Raw genomic sequence first — 19,482 nt, forward strand, 5'->3', positions numbered from 1 at the left:
AAGGGCCAAAAGACCTACAACCTTCGGAGACGGCCGGTGAAGTATCGACGTGGTGACATCGTCTGGAAGAAAAATTTCGCTCAGTCCGATGCGAGTCAACATTACACCCGCAAACTTGCACCAAGATTTGTGCAATGTAAAGTGAGACGAATGCTGTCTGATGTTATTGCTGAATTGGAGGACTTGGACGGAAGAAACTTAGGGACTTGGCATGTGCAAGATCTGAAACCGAATCCTTCGAGTCCCTAATATCTATTGTACCTTCCAAACCCTTAGATCCTCTCGGCGGGACGTTCCGTCCTGGAGGTAAGGGGGGGAATATTACCCGAATATATTCGGGAAATATAGATAATTTATTTTATTAATACTCGTAAAAGGAATAGGCCGGAAACCCCTTAGAACGGTGGGGGAATAGGAGACTGGTGGACGCGGAGGCCGAGAGAGGGGAGAGACGGCAGACAGAGTATTGGAAGACTTCGAGAACGACGGACGTCTATATACGGTTCATACCGGATTTGTTTAAAAAGTACTTTTTCTTGAAGGAAAATAGGCTAAACACAAGTGCCCTGCCAGCGCACCTGCCTGAAGGAAGAGCTTTTTCAGGTAGACTACCTATCAGGGATTTAGGGCAAGGCCTAAACATCGTGGACGACCGGAAAAGAGGTTACTCTGGAAAACGGCGTAAACAAAACTGTAAGATAAGTTATAATATTGGCCAATAGTAAATAGTTAATTATTAATTTAATAAACTGTATTTGTCATTTTTTTGTATTTGGTTTTTTTCACTTTATTATAAATACATATTGCGTTTGGTGTTTGATATTAACTTTTATTGTTCTATTTTTTTCTTGTTTCTGTTTATTGTTTTATTATTTTATCCTTTTTTTGTGGTTCGCTGTTACCACTTTATTAACAGCGTGGCGCTCAACGGTTACCGGTTTTTGAATTAATTTCTTCCCTTATATTTCTGCTTCCTCTTCGATTCCTTTTTTTGGTCATTTAAGCCGCCCACCCCCTTCTCCACTGAGCGATGTCAGGCTTTAATCATTGCCACCAAGTTTTGGGGTAATAGTGTGCTTTGTTGAACCCAATAGTTTAACACGGTACGACATATATAGGTTCTGAAATAGATACATAAATCGCACTTAAAATAATAACACTATAGGCATTTTTTTTTTCTGGTTTTTATTCTTTTAAGGAAGTTTGAAGCCTGTCTTTTTTGCAGCGTCAGGAAATAAAGTGGACAATGTCTGTACCAGCTGGGGGATTGTTTACAATGGGTGCAGAATCCCATGAATGGCCGAACTTCAGCCATTAACGATGGTGACAAAAGAATATTGATTTTATAACTTTGCGAACAGTTTGCAAAAAAAGTTTATGTAAAAGTACGAGAAAGTATCGTATTGTTTAGATATTCTGTTACTTTTTTTAAAAATGTTTGTAACTTACAAACGAATTTGGGTATTTAGAGGCCAAATATGGATGAAGAGGTTAAGATCAGATCATCCAGTTTAACTCTTTCTGAAAGCTCGAGGAACTTTAAAGAAATGTGTTTGGGCATTGTCCTGGTAGAACAAAATCTTTTCGCAACCTTCCTGGACATTTTAAATATTTTCGCCAAGGAATGGCTTAATAATGTTCAGTACTTTGGTGTTCAAAATTTTCCCTTAAATATCTCTTTGTAAGGTGTAGCTACATATAATTTTCTGAAAATAGATCATTTTTGAAAATAATCGGGGTCTGATGATTCTCTTTGGATTTTGAATCCTCCTGTCTATATAAATTTTTCAAGCCGATAGAAGTTTGTAAAATCGAAATGTAATCTATTGAGAAATTGAACAATACTGCAGAGCTCAGCTATGTTAAACAATTGTTGTTGTACGCTTTTGACATCCATCTTGCAGATTATTATAGTCTATGGTAATTGAGTAGATTGTTCTTGGTAACTAATTCAAGAGTAAGCAGGCACTTAACAATTATAGTTTAACTCGTTAATGGAGCTTGAAATTTTCTAAGGCACTCATCATCTCTAATGACTTTCAGCTTCTCTTGTAAATGTTCATCCATTTTTAATGTAAAAAGTAGCCTGCTTTGGGTTCTATCCTTAAAATTTCAAAATTTTAATTTTTAAAAATATAATAGTAAAAAAAGTTTCGTTTTTTTATTAAATAACTTAAAGAACTCGTACGACTTAATTAAGAAGAACTTTTAAAACATGTTAGTATGTACATTGTGAGAATCTTTACTAAACAATTATAATAACGTCTAAAAATTAATTAATTCACCTTCCTTTATTTTGTAGACAAATTTGTCCCCCTTTTAACTAATTCTTACACGATAGTTGAAAATTATGTATATATATAAATATGTATTCTAATATCTTAAATTTTGTAGGTGCTGGAAGTGGATATTGGATTTCTATGCTGCCTTCTTCTCTCTTTATTGCTATCGATGGCAATACCTGGAATGACTTTAAGTCTGTGTACTGCAACACCCATAGAACCACCACCCTCTTGTGCCACAGATCTAAAGAGGAGATCATTAATTTTTTGTCTTCAAACACTGCTGGTACTTTTATTGTGAGTAATAATCCAGCTAATACGTTACTAATATCGTGCAAATATATTTGTAATAATTTTATTAACAGTGGAACTTCACAGTTGAATTTACAAATACTATTCTTTCATTATATTGACAAAATAACTGTATAAATGGTCCTGAGAGCACCCCATTTTTGGTCCAAGGCCATCTGCTTCTAATATCTTGCTTTTTTTGAGAGCGTAAGCCTCTTAATTTCGCATCCATAAAGCAGTGACCTATCAGCATCTCAGTTTGCTCCGCGCAGATGTCATCTTGGCGGCTTTCTTTGAATCCTACCTAATCTGCTCCGAGAAAGAGTGCCTACCAGAAATAATAATAAAGATAATAATAACCACTGGGAACCGAAGATTTTAGCTCTATATTTTCATGCTATTCTAACATTTACAAGGATGTCTTCCATAGAATTTCACAATAGCTCAACTAGTCCCTTCGTCGATTAAAAATACTCAACAATTGTAGATTCTACTTGATAGATGTTCTCTATACTCATAACAAAATTCCTTTTGAGCTGATTAACACTTACAATTCAGTTCAATACAGTAATCTAACAGCTAGGTGCAATTAAACTGAATGCAGTAAAAACTAAGTATTGTTAATAGAAGATATGCTGTTCTGGCCTAAAACGACTTGGAGGCAGCTGATTGGTCCTTATAGCTTGTCTTTTAAGTTTAAGATATAGTCTGAAATCTTTTCTTCCCAATTGCTGATTGTTTCAAGTCATTTAATGAACAATAATAATTAAATATTGTCATAATAATAATGTTTTGTTTTATATAAAATCTCTACAAACTAACAAAAGTTTCATTCATTGCATTTTACTGGCATGGTAAAAACGTTGCCGAATGAACAGAAATACTTTCTAGAAAAAACAGAAATAATATGCATAAATCTTTTAGGAACCACTTAAGACAAAGATAAAAAAGTGTTAATTACCAAATTAAAACTTTTTATAAGGTTGATCATCAAAAACTGTACGATAAAGCGTAACGTTGAAAAACACCCAAATTTGATCATTTTTTCCTATAAAAGATAAAATACCCAAACGATCTTTAAAATAAAGTATATATCCTCGTTCATAACTATAATGTTTTTGTAACAACGCGAATTAAATCATTTTAGAGAAAAACGGTACCAAAAATAGACAAATGTAACTAGCTGAAGGGAATTTGTTGCCCGTTTTGAAAATGCTTAAAGCTTATATCATTGATGCTTGGAGTTGAATACTTGATTGATAAAGATACAAAGGCAATTGAAAGCGTTTAGTAATATCTCATTTTTATTCTTAATTTCTTAAAATTGTTTACAGATTGGGAACAGTAACCATGTTGTGGACGAATGAAGAGTGTTCAGAAGGAATTGTAAAAGCTCCAGAGGTTACAAATTCTTTACTCCAAGATTCCAGCAATTTTATTGAAGATTCAATAGACAAATTGCAGTATCTACTTACAGATTCATTTCACATGACTCTAGAACCTGCCAGCAGAGATTTAAACGGTGAGAGGTCGCTTCTTTTAATTATTGCAAATTAACAGTTAATTGTGACTAAAGGTGAACTGTTTTTTTTTTCTTAAATTTACTAATAACTCCTCCATTATTGGGCTCAAGGTATAGAACTATGGTTCATCCAAAATGATTTATGGAATTCCCGAAATCTATCCGCATAAGATTTAAATGGCTAGAGTTAATTTTAAATCATGGCTAGAATAAGGTTCACTGCGAGAATACTGACATTTCAAACAATAATTATATTCACGCAATAATAAACTCCATCTAAAACAAACAAAATTCTGTTTGCTTCAGTAAATCTGTGCAAAAGGAAAGAGGATTATAGCCTCACATTGAAAGACAATAGTCAAACAGAAGTCTTTCACTTCTGAAAATGTAAAGCAGTCCATTTAAAAAAGAGATGATTTATACGGTTTACAAGTTGCTTTAGATTTATTAAGTACCTTAGCATTTCCTAATGTTTGCTCTCAATACATCATGAATCTCTTATATGCTAATTATTTTGCTGACGATGGCGATATCATGTATCCCAAGTATTGCCCAGCAGATCGATGAATAGGGTTTTTCAAAACAAAAATTGAAAATTTAATTTAAAAAAATAGTCAATATAAAAACAATATCAAGTAACAAGAACGATATCGATTTATTATACCAATTAAATTATTTATAACTCGATCACTCAAAAATTATTTATTTGCATATAGTTAGTTAATAATTCTACCATAATAGTTAGTATTCATCTGTACTTTCTCAATTAGCCTGATTCAGGGAATATTCCATACATTAATTGCAATCATAAATTACATGAAAGTATAATAAAACTTGATTAGCAATAACACAAAAATATCAATTTAGAGTTTACTTAATAAGATCTTCTTTTCAAATCTAACTGTAATCTTCAAAACTTTGTGATTCGCCATTATGTCTTTTGTATATATTATTTTAAAGACTATTTTACTCATATATAACGTATATTAAATACTCTTACGTAACAGGGATAATTTTCTAAATTTTTAAGATTATTCCCTCATTCAATATGCAGTAATTTCTTTATTCGATTTGAAAGCCTGCAGGCAGTTTTAAAAATAGAAGTCCTGCTAATTCCAGATAGAGATACAAATTTTTTGCGTAATAATTGCAACTTAAGACAATATGTACGAGGGTCGTTTGAAAAGTCCGTGCAAAGTCAGAGAGATAGCACCACTGGCGCGTATCGAGGTTATGTTTAGTTAGTAGCATCTCTAGGAAGAACACACACCAAGTTTCAGCCAGATCGGTCTATTTCTTTGTGTTTGGCATTGTTTGAATCGAGGAAGTCGAGTGATTTTCAAAAAATGGACGAAAAAGAATTTCGTGTGTTGATTAAACACTACTTTATGAAAGGCAAAACGCCTGAGGAGACTAAAGAGAAGCTTGATAAACATTATGGTGACTCTGCACCTTCGATTAGAACAGTTTATAAGTGGTTTCAAAATTTTCGGAGTGGCCATATGGGCACAAGTGACGCTGAACGTTCTGGACGCCCTGTTGAGGTTACTACTCCAGAAATCATTGATAAAATCCATGATATGGTGATGGATGACAGAAGAGTGAAGGTGCGTGAGATTGCTAGTGCTGTGGGCATCTCGAATGAACGGGTATATAATATTTTGCATCAACATTTGGACATAACAAAGCTATCCGCAAGATGGGTGCCGCGATTGCTCACGCTTGATCAAAAACGAAATCGTGTGAAGTGTTGCAAGAACGGTTTGCAGCTGTTCCAGAAGAATCCGCAGGACTTTAAGCGTCGTTTCGTCACTGTGGATGAAACATGGATACATCACTACACTCCTGAGACCAAAGAACAATCTAAACAATGGGTTACCAAGGGGGAATCTGCGCCAAAAAAGGCGAAGACCGTTCCTTCGGCCGGAAAGATTATGGCGACTGTCTTTTGGGATTCGCAAGGAATAATCCTCATCGACTATCTGGAAAAGGGTAAAACTATTACAGGTGCATATTATTCATTGTTATTGGACCGTTTGAAAACCGAGCTGCAAGAAAAACGCCCACGATTGGCCCACAAAAAAGTTCTTTTCCATCACGACAACGCACCAGCTCACACCTCAGCAGTTGTGGTCGCAAAATTAATGGAAATAGGGTTCCAACTCGTTTCACATCCCCCCTATTCTCCAGACTTGGCTCCCTCGGACTACTATTTGTTCCCCAATATGAAGAAATGGCTGGCGGGAAAAAGATTTTATTCAAACGAGGAGGTGATTGCAGAAACGAATGGCTATTTTTCAGACTTGGACAAATCCTATTATTCGGAAGGGATCAACAAACTAGGGCAGCGTTGGACGAAGTGTATAAGCCTAAAAGGAGACTATGTTGAAAAATAAAAAAGGTTTACCCCAAAAAATTAAGTAGTTTTTATTTTTGCACGGACTTTTCAAACGACCCTCGTATTAGCTCTTCAAGAAGTAAATTCCTGGTACAGATAACAGATCAGACCAATCGGTGATTTATTATTAAATCATTTTAAGTCTAAAGAATATTAAGAAAATTTCTAAAAGATAAATTTTTATTCAGGGAAAGGAATTTCTAATTCAGTTCTCCTAATATGAATTGTTTTGAATTCTTTAATAAAATGGATTAATGTGGTTTGATGCAATGAGCATTTAATTTAATAATTACTGGTGTTCTATGAATAAAGAAAACAATAAATTTATTACACAATAAATTCTATTACGTACAAAATTTAATGTAACTAACCAATATTTTTTCATGAAGACATTCTTTATAATATCAAAATTAATTTTGTGAAACGCTGAACTATCAAAAAACAGTGTACTGATTTGTTTTCCAGCATTAAATCACTGTAAAACTTAAATAAGATAAAGAAAAGTAGTTCAAGGTAACCGAAGACTAGCCAGTATCTTCCATTACCATAAAAATGCATAGTTATTCAGTAAATCACTCTATACAGTCCGCTTCCTGTAATAAAAACTACACTATGTCATCCATTTATCTTTTACGAACAAAAATTGGTCAGTTTATGTTGTTCAGAAATAACTTTTATACAGAATGTATAAAATACTCTGAAGAAATTTATAAAAGCTTCATAGGTAACAAATTCTTAATTGGAACTTTATTGCAGCTTTCCATCTCTGTCTAAAATGTAATACTGTGGACCTGTTTAATTGTTCGGATTATAATTCGAGTATTTAATATGTATTCTAAATTAAATACAAGTTTTTTAAATTCATAATTATGAAAATTTTTTTAGAAAACACACTGGTAGGTAATTTTAGCAGCTAGGTTAGAATTTTTATCAAGAAATTGGGGAAGGTAATTTGGGCTATCCAAGATGGCAAAAAGTCGGCGACGTCGTGTAAAAAGAAAAGAAAGAAAATTGTTAATGTTCTCAAGGCCATAGTTTGTTTAGCCACATTTTGCCCTGTTATTCAGCATTAAAGTTTAGATTGTATTTGATAGATATAAAAGAAATAAGGAGTAAATTTATGTTTCCTTCTTGGGTAAACATTCTGCTAGGTGATATGCTTACGTCTACTTAGTAACGTTTGTTTGTGTTTAGAGCCTGCTGTAACGCCTCTGTAAACTGTTGAACGACGTAAACAGTTACGGAGTTAAGAGACTCACTAAAGCCCATATCCTTATCTTTTAGTTTAGAACATCGTCTTCTCTTCACAGCGATCACCTCGTTTACCAAATATACTCTTAGCTTCTCGCCCATTTACCATTTTCCTTCTTGGTACAGACACAGAATTCTTTTGCCTATCACATGAACGTTCACTGAAAGTATTACTTATTGCGTAAATATTACATTTATAAACCTTTTTATAGAAATTTGTAATTTATTATTTAATATCAATTAAATAATTAGTAATATTTTTTAACAATCGATTCTTGTAACGATTACTAATCGCCATTAGACATTTAGAAATCTTTGTTCAGTTTTCGATAGGTTATACTTTATTGCTTCCAAATTAATATTTTGTATCCCTAGATGAGACCACAGACCCTATATCACTCCAAGATGGCAAAACAAATCATTTAATGCCTCTAAAGTTTTAGGAAAAACAGTGCGAGATTGGCAATTAGGGATAATCATTCCTGATGCAAACACACTTACCCTCTAACACCCTTGAGCTCTTAAGGAAGCGCTAAGAAGATCAGCTAGCATTAGTTAGTTACATCTACTCTCCAGGTCAATTTACCCGTTACTCTGAGAAGTTCTTTTTAATGGTTTCTCCAAATTAAGAGAATCAGATTTCCTTGAGAAGTTGTGGAAAATTAATTCCTGACTTGTAATGCTTTCCTGTAATACACTTTTAAGATATTCTAAAGATTACACTCCATAATAAGAAATTGGGAGAATACTAGGAAAGGTAAGGGTAAGGCTCTCTTTAGAATCCTCGGGAAGAGAAAAGATACATATTGCATTTTTATGCATATGCATTTATATGTTAGGAATTTTAGATATAGATAGATAGATTTGTATTCTTTAATTGTATGAATAAAGCTGATGTACATTTCATTATTCAATGAAAGATTCATCAATTGGAAAACTTCATTTCAAGTATGTAATGTTAGCCAGGAAAAAGAGAAGAATATCAGGAAAGGACTGTGTACTGGAACAATTAAATTGCAAAATAGTAACGATTAATATAATTTATATATATGTTTATAATTAATATAATATAAAACGATTAATAATTTAATATTATTAAAAGAAAGAAGTTACATTACGATTTTATAGAAAATATTTTTACCACCTCTATTTCTACACTTTCTCAGTTACAAAGATTTCTCTTAAAACTCTTTTAAAAGAAAAAGTTTCCTTACTTTTTTCCTTACTCTTAGTAAAAGTTTTAGAAGAGTTGAGTTGTTAGATTTCCCTTTTAAAACGCTATTCGAATACAATCAGGCAAAAGTTACCACCATTCATCTGAGATTGTAACCTAACCTTTTTAATCACGCCCAAGTCCAGTGGGGCCAACAAATCTGTCCCTCCAAAAACAAAAAACAACAGCATAGAGAGAGGGAAGGGATTAGCTATGAGGTTAGCATACTGGACTCCCACGCGGAGGTCCCGGGTTCGAATCCAGCTGCTGACCCTTAGATTTTCTCTTCCTGAGCTTCTTACAGCTCACTGTTCGGTGATAAGACAGTGTTGTCTGTAACGAGAGAACACTGTCCGGAGGCCGGCGGTGCATTGAAAAAAGCTCCGGGCGCCAATAACCTTAGATGTTGACGCGCCTTAAATCATTAAAAATAAATTTAAAAAAAAAAATAGCATGGAGGATCTACGTTAAAAATTCAGACCTATACTTCAACCACCTAAGATCCGTAGCTAAAGATAAATCGAACAATAAACTAGAGGACAAAAATTTTAAGTTGTATTTAAATTTAAATACAAAATTTACAATTTACTTCTTTATTTATTAATTTTTTTCTTAGATTAAGGCGCCTCAACATCTGAGGTAAATGCGCTTTGTCCCTTTATCAGTGCAAAACTGGCTTTTGTGCAGTGTTTGTTGTTACAGTCAACATTGTACTTCACTGGTCTGTGACGTGTAAAATGGATCCAAACGCGGTTTCTCTGGATAGGAATCCAGTGAGATAATCATTGAGCTAGTATCTTCCCTTCCTTGATCTATTGTTGTCCTAATAATTAGAACAACTAATTTTCCATCTTTTGGAAATATACAGTTTATTGAATAGACTTACTGAATTTAATCCTTCTAGTTGAATGTAATGAAGCTTGACTGTTCTTGGAGACATCCATTTGTAACTGCGAATTCAAACTGACGAGTAAACAAGATGTCTAATATAGCCGCCCTATCCACTTCGTAACCTTCCTAAACCTGTCCTGAGCCTAAGAAAAAAAAAACAGATAAAAGTCTGTTCAAAAACATCTTATTGAGGATAATTTTCTGTGTTAAAATTTTAGAATTACAATTAAAGGTAATTGTTTAACATTTTAATGAAATTATATTTTTCTTCTACTTCTCTCTGTAAAAGCTGACCCTAATAATCTCCATAATTTAAATTGAAAACGGTCAAGGCAACTGAAACTGGACAGTCTTGTTTCAAATTATATGAACGTCAACTAATTGCGAGCAAATAAAAAAAATTGTCATAGTACTGGAAAAACTGTTAATTGTTAAACTGTAAGTTTCTTTTTAAAAATATTTCATATAATTTTATAAAGTTGAAGGATATAATGCTAAAACTTTCTTAACATAAAACATCACTTCAGGAGGAAAAAATAAACAATTACACACCATATTTAATGGAAAATAAGTGAAAAAAAAACCTTCATAAACTAGGCCAAATACCTAATCTAACTTACACTGTAAGAGAAAGATACAAGAATTAAGCTATAAATTTTTAGTCCGGGAATATAGAGAATATATCTTTTTTTAAAAATATAATAATAAATATTGCCTAATGCGCTTTAACCTACTTTCCTTTGCCCAGGAAGTAAAATTGGTTCAAGGATAGGTAAAGGTTTAAATGTTTTTAATTAGCACAGATGTTGTATATTTGGCACCATTCCCTTCTGTACTTATTTTTCTTATCGTTAAACTAAGGTATAAAGTTTTCTTTTTTTAAACATTTTCCCATTTGATTTCTTAGTTACGTTTGCGATTTTATCAATTCAATGTATATTTACCTTCCTGTTTTTATTAACCATTCTTTGTGTCTGTGAAAGGGATGGTGCTTTGAAAAATGTATGTTAGTATGTTACACAATCGTCGATTTTTATATGTTAGTAGCACTTAAGTTTTATTTAAGGCGTTTCTGACCATCCTCATCTGTTTGGTCATGTAGAGGGTTGTTGCATTTTTTAGGATCTAACTGAACTGTTTTACGAGGGGGCACTATTTATATTTTGAGCCTAATAATAATAAAAAAAAACAGTAATTTGTCATTGAAAATGACTTTATTGCTTTTCAAAATATTCTCCTTTATGATCTATACACTTCTGCATGCGTTCGGACCACTTGTCAAAGCATTTTTTTCCATTCCGCTTGAGACACCTCCAAAACATGGTTTTTGAATGCATCAACGGCTTCTTCTGCCGACGAAAATCGTTGTCCACGTAATTTATCCTTGACGTTCGGAAACAAAAAGAAGTCATTTGGTGCCAAATCAGGACTGTACGGCGGATGACCCATTAATTAGATTTTTTGAGTGTTCAAATAATCGGTTGTTAGACGAGATGTGTGACAGCTGGCATTGTCTTGATGAAGAATGATCCGACGGCGCTTGTTAGTTTTCCTTATTTCATCGAAGACTTCCGGCAAACAAATGGTTGTGTACCATTCAGAATTGACCGTTCTACGTTCCTCTAAAGGCACTGTTACCACATGACCAGTTTTTCCGAAAAAACAGGCGACCATTTGCTTCGAAGTGCTTCGAGCGCGAGCAAGTTTTGTTAGATTTGGTTCATCTTGAAACACCCATACAGTCGACTGCTGTTTAGTTTCCGGCTCATACGCATATATCCATGATTCGTCACCTGTTACAATCTTATACACGTCTTTTGAAGCACCGCCATTGTATTTCTTAAGCATTTGTTTGCACCAATCGACACGAGCATCTTTTGTAGATTTTTGTCAGATTATGTGGGATCCAACGAGGACAAACCTTTTTCACGGCTAAATGATCATGCAATATTTTATATATGCTAGTGGAACTAATGCCCAAGGTTGCCTCAATCTCACAGTATGTCACATGACGATCTTGCATTATTAGTTTTTGCACAGCATCAATGTTTTCTGACACAACAACTGATTTTGGACGACTTTCGTCGGTGAGCGAACGATGACCACAATTGAATTCGTTATACCAGCGTTTCACAGTGGCAAAGGATGGGGCTTTATCGCCAAAAGTGGAAGTAAGTTGATCGATGCACTCCTGTCTTGATAATCCATGTCGAAAGTCGTAATAAATGATTGCATGAAAATTTTCACTAGTTAATTCCATTTTTTCGCTGAGACGCAATTTTCAAGTGACTGTAAACAACACAAATCGCGCTCAAATAACAAAACGTTCTGAAGAAGGTTATAATCAAAAATATCAAACTTTCAAGTGGAAACGTCAGATAGCACCTGACAACACTCAGTGTTGCAAAGGCTCAAAACATAAGTAGTGCCCCTCGTATTTTAGTGTTTTGTTATATTTAGAATTTTTAGTATCCAATTAAGGATTCTCCTTACTATAGTAATATGAACCATTTCAGTTTTCAACCAAACTTTATAATTCGGAGTACTGCTTGTCGGATGTATGAATACCTTTGTAATAGTTCACTCATTTGGATTGTATCTAAGATCTCTTGTGCTCCCTAAGTTGCCAGGCGTATCCCACAGAATATCCTATCCATCCCTTGTAATTTACATTAGTCTTTTAAAAAGCTGTTAAACTTAAGGTCCTCATGATTGTTGAAAATTGCAAGAATTCTCAGTAAATCTTTTAATTTTTACTCCTCGAAAAATAAAATAGTTTTAGAGCGGTCCTCAGGGAGTAAAAAACAAATAATAATTCTCAATCGGGGTGGTGTAAGGATCCGCCGTAGAGGAGGAGAGAAACGAAAGACTGTATATATATATATAATTATTTTCTAGTTGGAAAACTTTTAAAATAGCTATTTAATCTAATGTAGTCCATTTCCGCTTTATTGCACGTTCTTAAAAGAAAACAGAAATAACAGTTCAGAACAACTTATATTTTCTAAAGTAGACAGCCAATAGCTCTTCCATTTTACTTCCTTTTTTGTTTTCCTGCTACTAAATTCTCCTCGTACATGGCAGGTAATTAAATGGAATGGAAGTAACCAAAGCTTGGCAAAAACACCAGGATAAAAGGATTGATGTGCGGTGAATGTCAGTCAGGTTAGGGGACAGTCATGAACTACCTTGGATAGGCCTGAGGGCGGACCCGGTAAACCTACATCACCCATCACACGAGTCTTTTACGACCTGCCAAACGGATATTCCCCTAGCCTTCCAATAGATGCTCTTTCCATTTGTCCCTTATTCCAAGGAACTGTACAAAAGATTAAAAGGTTTTCTCTATAGTTGTGAAATAAATTTCTGAGTGAATTTCTACAATTTATGAAACATTGATCTACAATAGTAGTGCTAATTTAATAGTAACAAATTTTACTAAATAATTGCGGCCTTTTTCGGCCTATAAAGACTATTCACTGATGGCGGAGAACTGTTTAAATAGCCTGTCGAGAATTGGTGGCCAGAATAAGTTCTTTTTCGATGAAATTTCGTTGGTGATGAGTGATACGAGGACGATTCTAAAACGGCTTTGTGCTTTTGATTGTGAGAATTAAGTTTCGCTTACATGCTCTGAGCCAATGGACCCAGTGTGGTCTAATTTTATGCAATAATTTCTCAATAGGACTTTTTTTTTCGTTTAGAAACCAAATCTGAATACTTCCTACCTGCAACGACCAACATTTTACTTACAAAGAGAAAGTTACATCATTACATATTCACAGTATAACTTAGTCACTTAACGCTGCAAAAGTCGTCTTAAGTTTTGAATAGGAAAGGTTACTAATACTCTCATACTGACATAACCTACCGCTTTAAAGAATAGAACTACTTTCCAAAGAGGTACTGCATTCAAATCAATACTCATTCAAAATTGCAGTAATAGTCACAATTAGAATAATTTTTTTTATTTGTTATCTCCTATTTCTTCTATTACCAAACGAATACTTATTAATAGATTTCAGAAAGGAACTAATTAATTCTTTTGTCGATTTACCTTAGAAATAACACAGAAGCTAGGTTATTTTACGGTGTGTCCATCCATAATTATTTTAAAATGAAAACGAAAGCTTTTAAAAAAGTAGTTTGAAAACAAAACAAAAAATGAATATGTCTGACTGTACATCGATAATCTTATCATACGTTTTCCACTTTGTGACTATACCATTTTGTCTGCGATATTCCCGTTTTGAAGGTAAGTCCCGTCTTTCATATTGTTCATTTTGCACCGTTATTTGGTAATGATAGAAAGAGTATCATGTATATATGCTGAACTCTATAAGGATGTATTTGATTAAATATAACTTATAGAATACATTTTCAGCCTTTCATGCACATCTGCAACCGTTGAAAGAATATTTTTGTGGTTTAAATGAGATGGATTGATTAAAGGAACAGTAATCACTTTATTGTGCTGCCAAATAAGGTATCGAAAATCTTACCTTTAAAATGAATATGAAAAGTATCGAATTCGACTCCTTTATGTACAAAAGTAAATTTCAAGTAAATTTAATTAAGTAAACTGAAGTAAGGGAAAATCGTGTGAATTTTCTCATCAGATTTGATTATTATTAGATATATTACTTGATTTATTATTTAAAATATTATTCTGGTTAAGTATGCTTTGTGAATTCGTGATAGTAAGATTCTTTAAGTAACCCCTTGAAGGGACGTGACAAGGAGCCGATGCAGGGAATACGTGATATTGGCCCTGTCGACAAATACTCTGACGAGATATAACCTACCTCTCTCCAGGCTCCTTGTTCACTTGATTTACAATTAAAGGTATTGTACCGGTGGAAGTCCGGTGTCCTTACCCCTTCAATTCACCCTCTCTATATCCTGGTACAACTCGCCTCTTTCTCTTCACTGTTCGCCGAACCTTATCTATCTTCCTTATTAATCTTATCTGTAGCCTGGCGTTGACTTCTGTTCAGAGTGGACCATTGACTAATAACTTATACTACTCATTCTTCAATAATTCATTTCTATTATTCAAGAAATTACACGGCAAAATTTACTGATCTGTGAAATAGTAGTCAGTAATACAAAATTTGAATGATTACCATCATTGTTATTCAATTTATTTTTACTTTATTAGCTAATCAATGGCCCTAAAAATGGTTTTTAAAAACAAATATTTTTAGTCTTGTGATTTCATAATAATTTTGAGCTTAGGCTCATCCAGGAGTTTCCACTTTTAAATTAACGCCATACTGCCAATTCCCTTTTGCTATTGTATTTACAATTTTTTTTTAGTAACAATTACTTTGTTAATTTTATTTATGAAGAATACTTTTTCAAATCTTCAAATCCATTCTTAATTTATTCTGACAGCATAAAGATTCAAGTGATTGGAATCTGGCTGTAACTAATAATAACGAATTTGTTTTCCAGCAATGTGCTAGTATATTTTACTATCCTTAATTCGCAGCTAATTCAGTCTTACATCGGGAAGCCCTGTTGTGTAAACAATATGATATCAGTTTGCTTAATTATTATAGAAAAAAATCTGATTATAGAAAAAGGGTAAGTTCTCGCAATCCCACTAGAATGCAGCAATGGACAAGCTGTTTCGTAATCTTGATCATTTGTGCATTCAATAAATTCTCTTTACAACGTAACACACTAGCACTTGATATCAAATAATATTCATTTGGATTTTCATTACAATTTAATTTATAATTCTTATTTTAGCTTCTTTAGGCTTTATTTATTTATTTTTTGAAGGTGATTTAAAGTCAACAGTGTGATGTGAATCACATTTATGAAGTTATAGTTTTTTCTTTAACTGTAATATTAAAGTAATTGCAGAATTGTGATTTGATATTTGAAATGCAGTTATTTCCTTCAAATTTTAATGGAGAAGAAAAATGTAGTGCAGTTCTACTCTGCACTTCTTGCTATCAAATGTAGAGGACTTCCTTATAATGTATTAGTAATAGACATCCTTAAAGTGCGCCTTTGAATATATTTATTTAACGGATAGTACATCCTTATCTAATGTAATATAATTAAAATCTGATCAAGTACGATACAAAGAACAGAATTACATATACAAGAAATACTCATTGTTCCATTTCCTTTAAATCTTCGTCTAATACACTAAACGTTTTCTGGTTAGGGCAGTTTTAAAGTTATTAGGAATTCATACTTGGAATATTGCTCCACAAGTATTGATTATGTCGGAACATAAGTTAAAAGTCAACAATTAAAAAAAAGAAAACAGATGTAACATCTCCATGTTACAGCACGTGGGGTTGAATGAGGGGTAGCCCTTGCTTGCTTTCAAATAGGCCAATTTTCACTCTTACTACCCCTGCACAGCCTAGTCATTGGTTCTGACTTTCGCTACCTATAGCAGCACTCTAAAGGGACGGGAGCCCTTTATTGATCGAAATTATTGCAGCTGCAATAAAATTTTTAGCGACCGTGACAGGATTCGAACCTGCAATCTTCGGATCCGAAGTCCGACGCCTTATCCGTTAGGCCACACGGTCATGTGAGATTGATTCTTTAATGCTGTTTATGTTTCTAAATTTGAGTTAGTCACAGATATACTAGCAAACTATTACTTTTAGAAATTTTTGGACTATAATGTGTATTAGTTACTAAAGAAGTAACGTCATCAAAAACACAAAAAAAAAACTAGTTCAACGAAAAATTAATTCGAAATTTATAGTTTAGATTTTAAACACATTGTTTAATTGAATAATTAGTGATTTTAGCCGAAATGCTGGTTAACTTTGTTATGAGTTTAATCATCATAGATAAATTATTCTAGATGCCAAGATTCTTTAAGATTAATTAGCATCAGATTCAAATAATTTATTAAGTATTAACTTGCTGTAAATGTTTAGCATGTAACAATACCAATTTTCTATTGTTTAATTAACAGAAATAAGCTGGCTATGAGGATAAAAAAATCAAAGAAATGTTCCAATTATTTTCGATTCATCGTTTTATATTTTACTCTCAATATTACTTACAGATGCTGAAAATTTACTTGGTACTCCAATTCAAGTTGAACTTGCCCTGGAAACTGGATTAAATGTTGCGTTAGAATCTTTGAGCAAAATTGCAGCAGGTAAGATATCAATAATGTGCATTATTACTTTCTTATGATCTCAATTTGATTTCAGTGCCTAGAGTTAAAGTTCATATCGAACTGAAATTTCCAGTGTAGTCACACTAGAAGTAGAATTTTACTTATAGAGTGTAATCTTCTTTAGATGGACAATGCAAGTCTGAAAAAGCGTGTATTGATAGGCCCTAGTTTGCAAGTCACTAAACCAAAGTTGATGAAAGATTGATTATCTTTGCTCACCCTGTGGTATTACGTGTCATTCGTATTAGCAAGCCAATATCCTCCAAGAAGGGTCATCCCAAATTGAAAACAATTGTTCAGTTTATGTAGTCCACTTATCGCAATAATTATTAAAAAACAAAAAACGGTAATATTTTATTTTTATGTATATATGTATATTTTTTCTTTAAGGTGGTAAAGATGTCTGTAGCCTTGCAGCTGCCATTATCCGCAGTAGTTTAGAAGCAGAACAATTAATAACTTTAACAAAAGGAAGATTGGATGATTTGCGAAATCAGTTGGAATCCCTCAAAGAACAATGTAAAGCAAGAGATAGACCGCTGTGTGATTCAATTCCTTTTGAATCACTGGACGTAAAGTATTCTACAAGAATGGTAGTGAATATTTTATAAGTAATCTTTTATTTACATTTTTTTCGACTGATTATTAATGAGATAAAACCTATTTTCTTAATCGAGACGACACTATTGATTTTAACTATTTACTGTTGATTTTTCCTATTTTGTTATATTTTTGCAATGTAAATCATGTTCACAATCTCTGGCATTGGTTTTTGTGGACGGAATGTAAAGTAATTATTAGGCGCATCAAGAACCATTGTAAACTCTTACGTTTGAAATCACATTCGGCTTGTAAGTTAGTTTAGATGTAGATAATGGTTTAAATGAAGTATGGAATGGCAAACTGATGCAGAATTAATTGTATAGGATTTAATAAACTCTGAAAAAGTATATCTTCTAGATAGTCTAATTAAATATTTTGAGATCAACTTTGTTCAGCAGTTACTTCGAAAATTTTATTTCCTAATCTATTTTTTATTTTTTTATAATGCATATGAGACTTGTAAGGTTATTTCTGTTCTGGATTTTACTAAGCAGAACTTAGCGGTTGGAGAATTTTAATGTCGTTAGATTATTAAGATTACAGCATACATGCAATAATTTATTATAGTCAATTTAATAAATCGTTACGTGCATGTTTTTTTCTATTCCTAACCTGTTTAGGATTTACATCCACCATGAGAGGTTATAACATCCCATTTGATTAGAGAATTTGATTTCCAGTTATAATAATTCTTTTACACGCTACGCTTGTTGATTGAGCGTACCATTATGTATCCAGCACTGCGGAACCTACCAAATTTACAATTACTTATTTTTTCTAAATATGTACATTGCATTTTTAATTAGCCGCTTTAAAAATATTAAGGAGCATTGTTATCATTACTTGATCATTGGTTAAATTTAAAGTAAATATTACACATTATTTTTAATCTCATTTTGTGCCATCATTTATTCCTATTCAAGGCGCCACGGTAGCCGAGCTGTTAGAGGCAAGACCTGTAAAGCTAATATGTACTGCGGTACTGGTTTCGGTTCCCCGTCTTAGACCTTGGATTTTATTTAATAGTTAATAAAAGAAATTTACAGTAAAGTATGTTTGGTACTCGCCTCTGTCCACGGCACCTAAGTGGTATTTGGACGTAAAGCCCGCCTGAAAAAATATGCAATTACTTTTGCTTGTATTCCTATTCAAAGAATGGTTCTAATTTAAAACGCAGACTGTGATTATTAGTTTTGTTCATTCTGTTGATTGTTTAACTGTTTTTTGTAGACAAACGTATTTAGTATTGCATTTGAAGATGTACGTATATAAACTCTTTTTACCTAACTGACAAAAGAAATGTCGGCTATTTTTTTCCTTGTATAATTTTTTAAGATCACAAATGATACAAAAATGAAAAAACTTAAACAAGGAGGTGTGGACAATCTCACTATTGCAATAATGGAGGCCAATTCATTTTTTACCGGATTACCTGTAAAAATTGCTAAGGAAACTAAATCATTTCGACAAGGTGAGTGATTGAAATACAATAACTAGTAATAAGAGAAATAATAATTATTTAAAAAAAAAGGTGGCAAAGCACATATAGCTGATTATATGACATCAGATGTTCTCAGGGATCTGTTGGACAGAAAAACGTTTTTAAATAAAGCTGCAGCATCTTTAGACCAAATTAAGATCAATTCTTTTGAGAAAATACAGTTTGTGAAATCAACTAACGCTCCAATATTTGATTTTTTGCAAGAAATTGATTATTGGCGTTGGCTTATTGGATTGAGTAAGTAATTTAATTTAATTCAAGGTTTTAGGTTTGCTGCTTTAAATAGTATTCCTATTTTAATACTAAATAAGGTTAAAAAGATTTAGCCTGGTAATAATGTATTTTATTATACAATAATATTT

The 19,482-nt window shown here is 33.0% G+C and overlaps 1 protein-coding gene and 1 non-coding gene across 4 annotated transcripts in view; one reads left to right on the plus strand and one right to left on the minus strand.

Annotated features, from left to right (window-relative positions):
- prom (prominin) overlaps positions 1–19,482 on the plus strand; it is a 46,459-nt gene that overhangs the window by 22,453 nt on the left and 4,524 nt on the right. For all 3 annotated transcript variants that reach the window (XM_074139874.1, XM_074139875.1, XM_074139876.1), the window contains 6 exons: positions 2,395–2,579; positions 3,908–4,095; positions 16,900–16,995; positions 17,407–17,609; positions 18,955–19,090; positions 19,187–19,357. In XM_074139874.1, the coding sequence (XP_073995975.1) occupies positions 2,395–2,579; positions 3,908–4,095; positions 16,900–16,995; positions 17,407–17,609; positions 18,955–19,090; positions 19,187–19,357 (979 nt within the window). The remainder of the gene's footprint in view (positions 1–2,394; positions 2,580–3,907; positions 4,096–16,899; positions 16,996–17,406; positions 17,610–18,954; positions 19,091–19,186; positions 19,358–19,482) is intronic.
- On the minus strand, positions 16,336–16,408 carry TRNAR-UCG (transfer RNA arginine (anticodon UCG)). Its single transcript has one exon. It is a non-coding gene; the product is annotated as a tRNA-Arg (tRNA).

This window comes from Rhodnius prolixus, unplaced genomic scaffold (assembly GCF_049639745.1).
Source record: "Rhodnius prolixus isolate KJV_2025 unplaced genomic scaffold, Rpr scaffold_6, whole genome shotgun sequence".
NCBI classification, from domain to species: Eukaryota; Metazoa; Arthropoda; class Insecta; order Hemiptera; family Reduviidae; genus Rhodnius; species Rhodnius prolixus.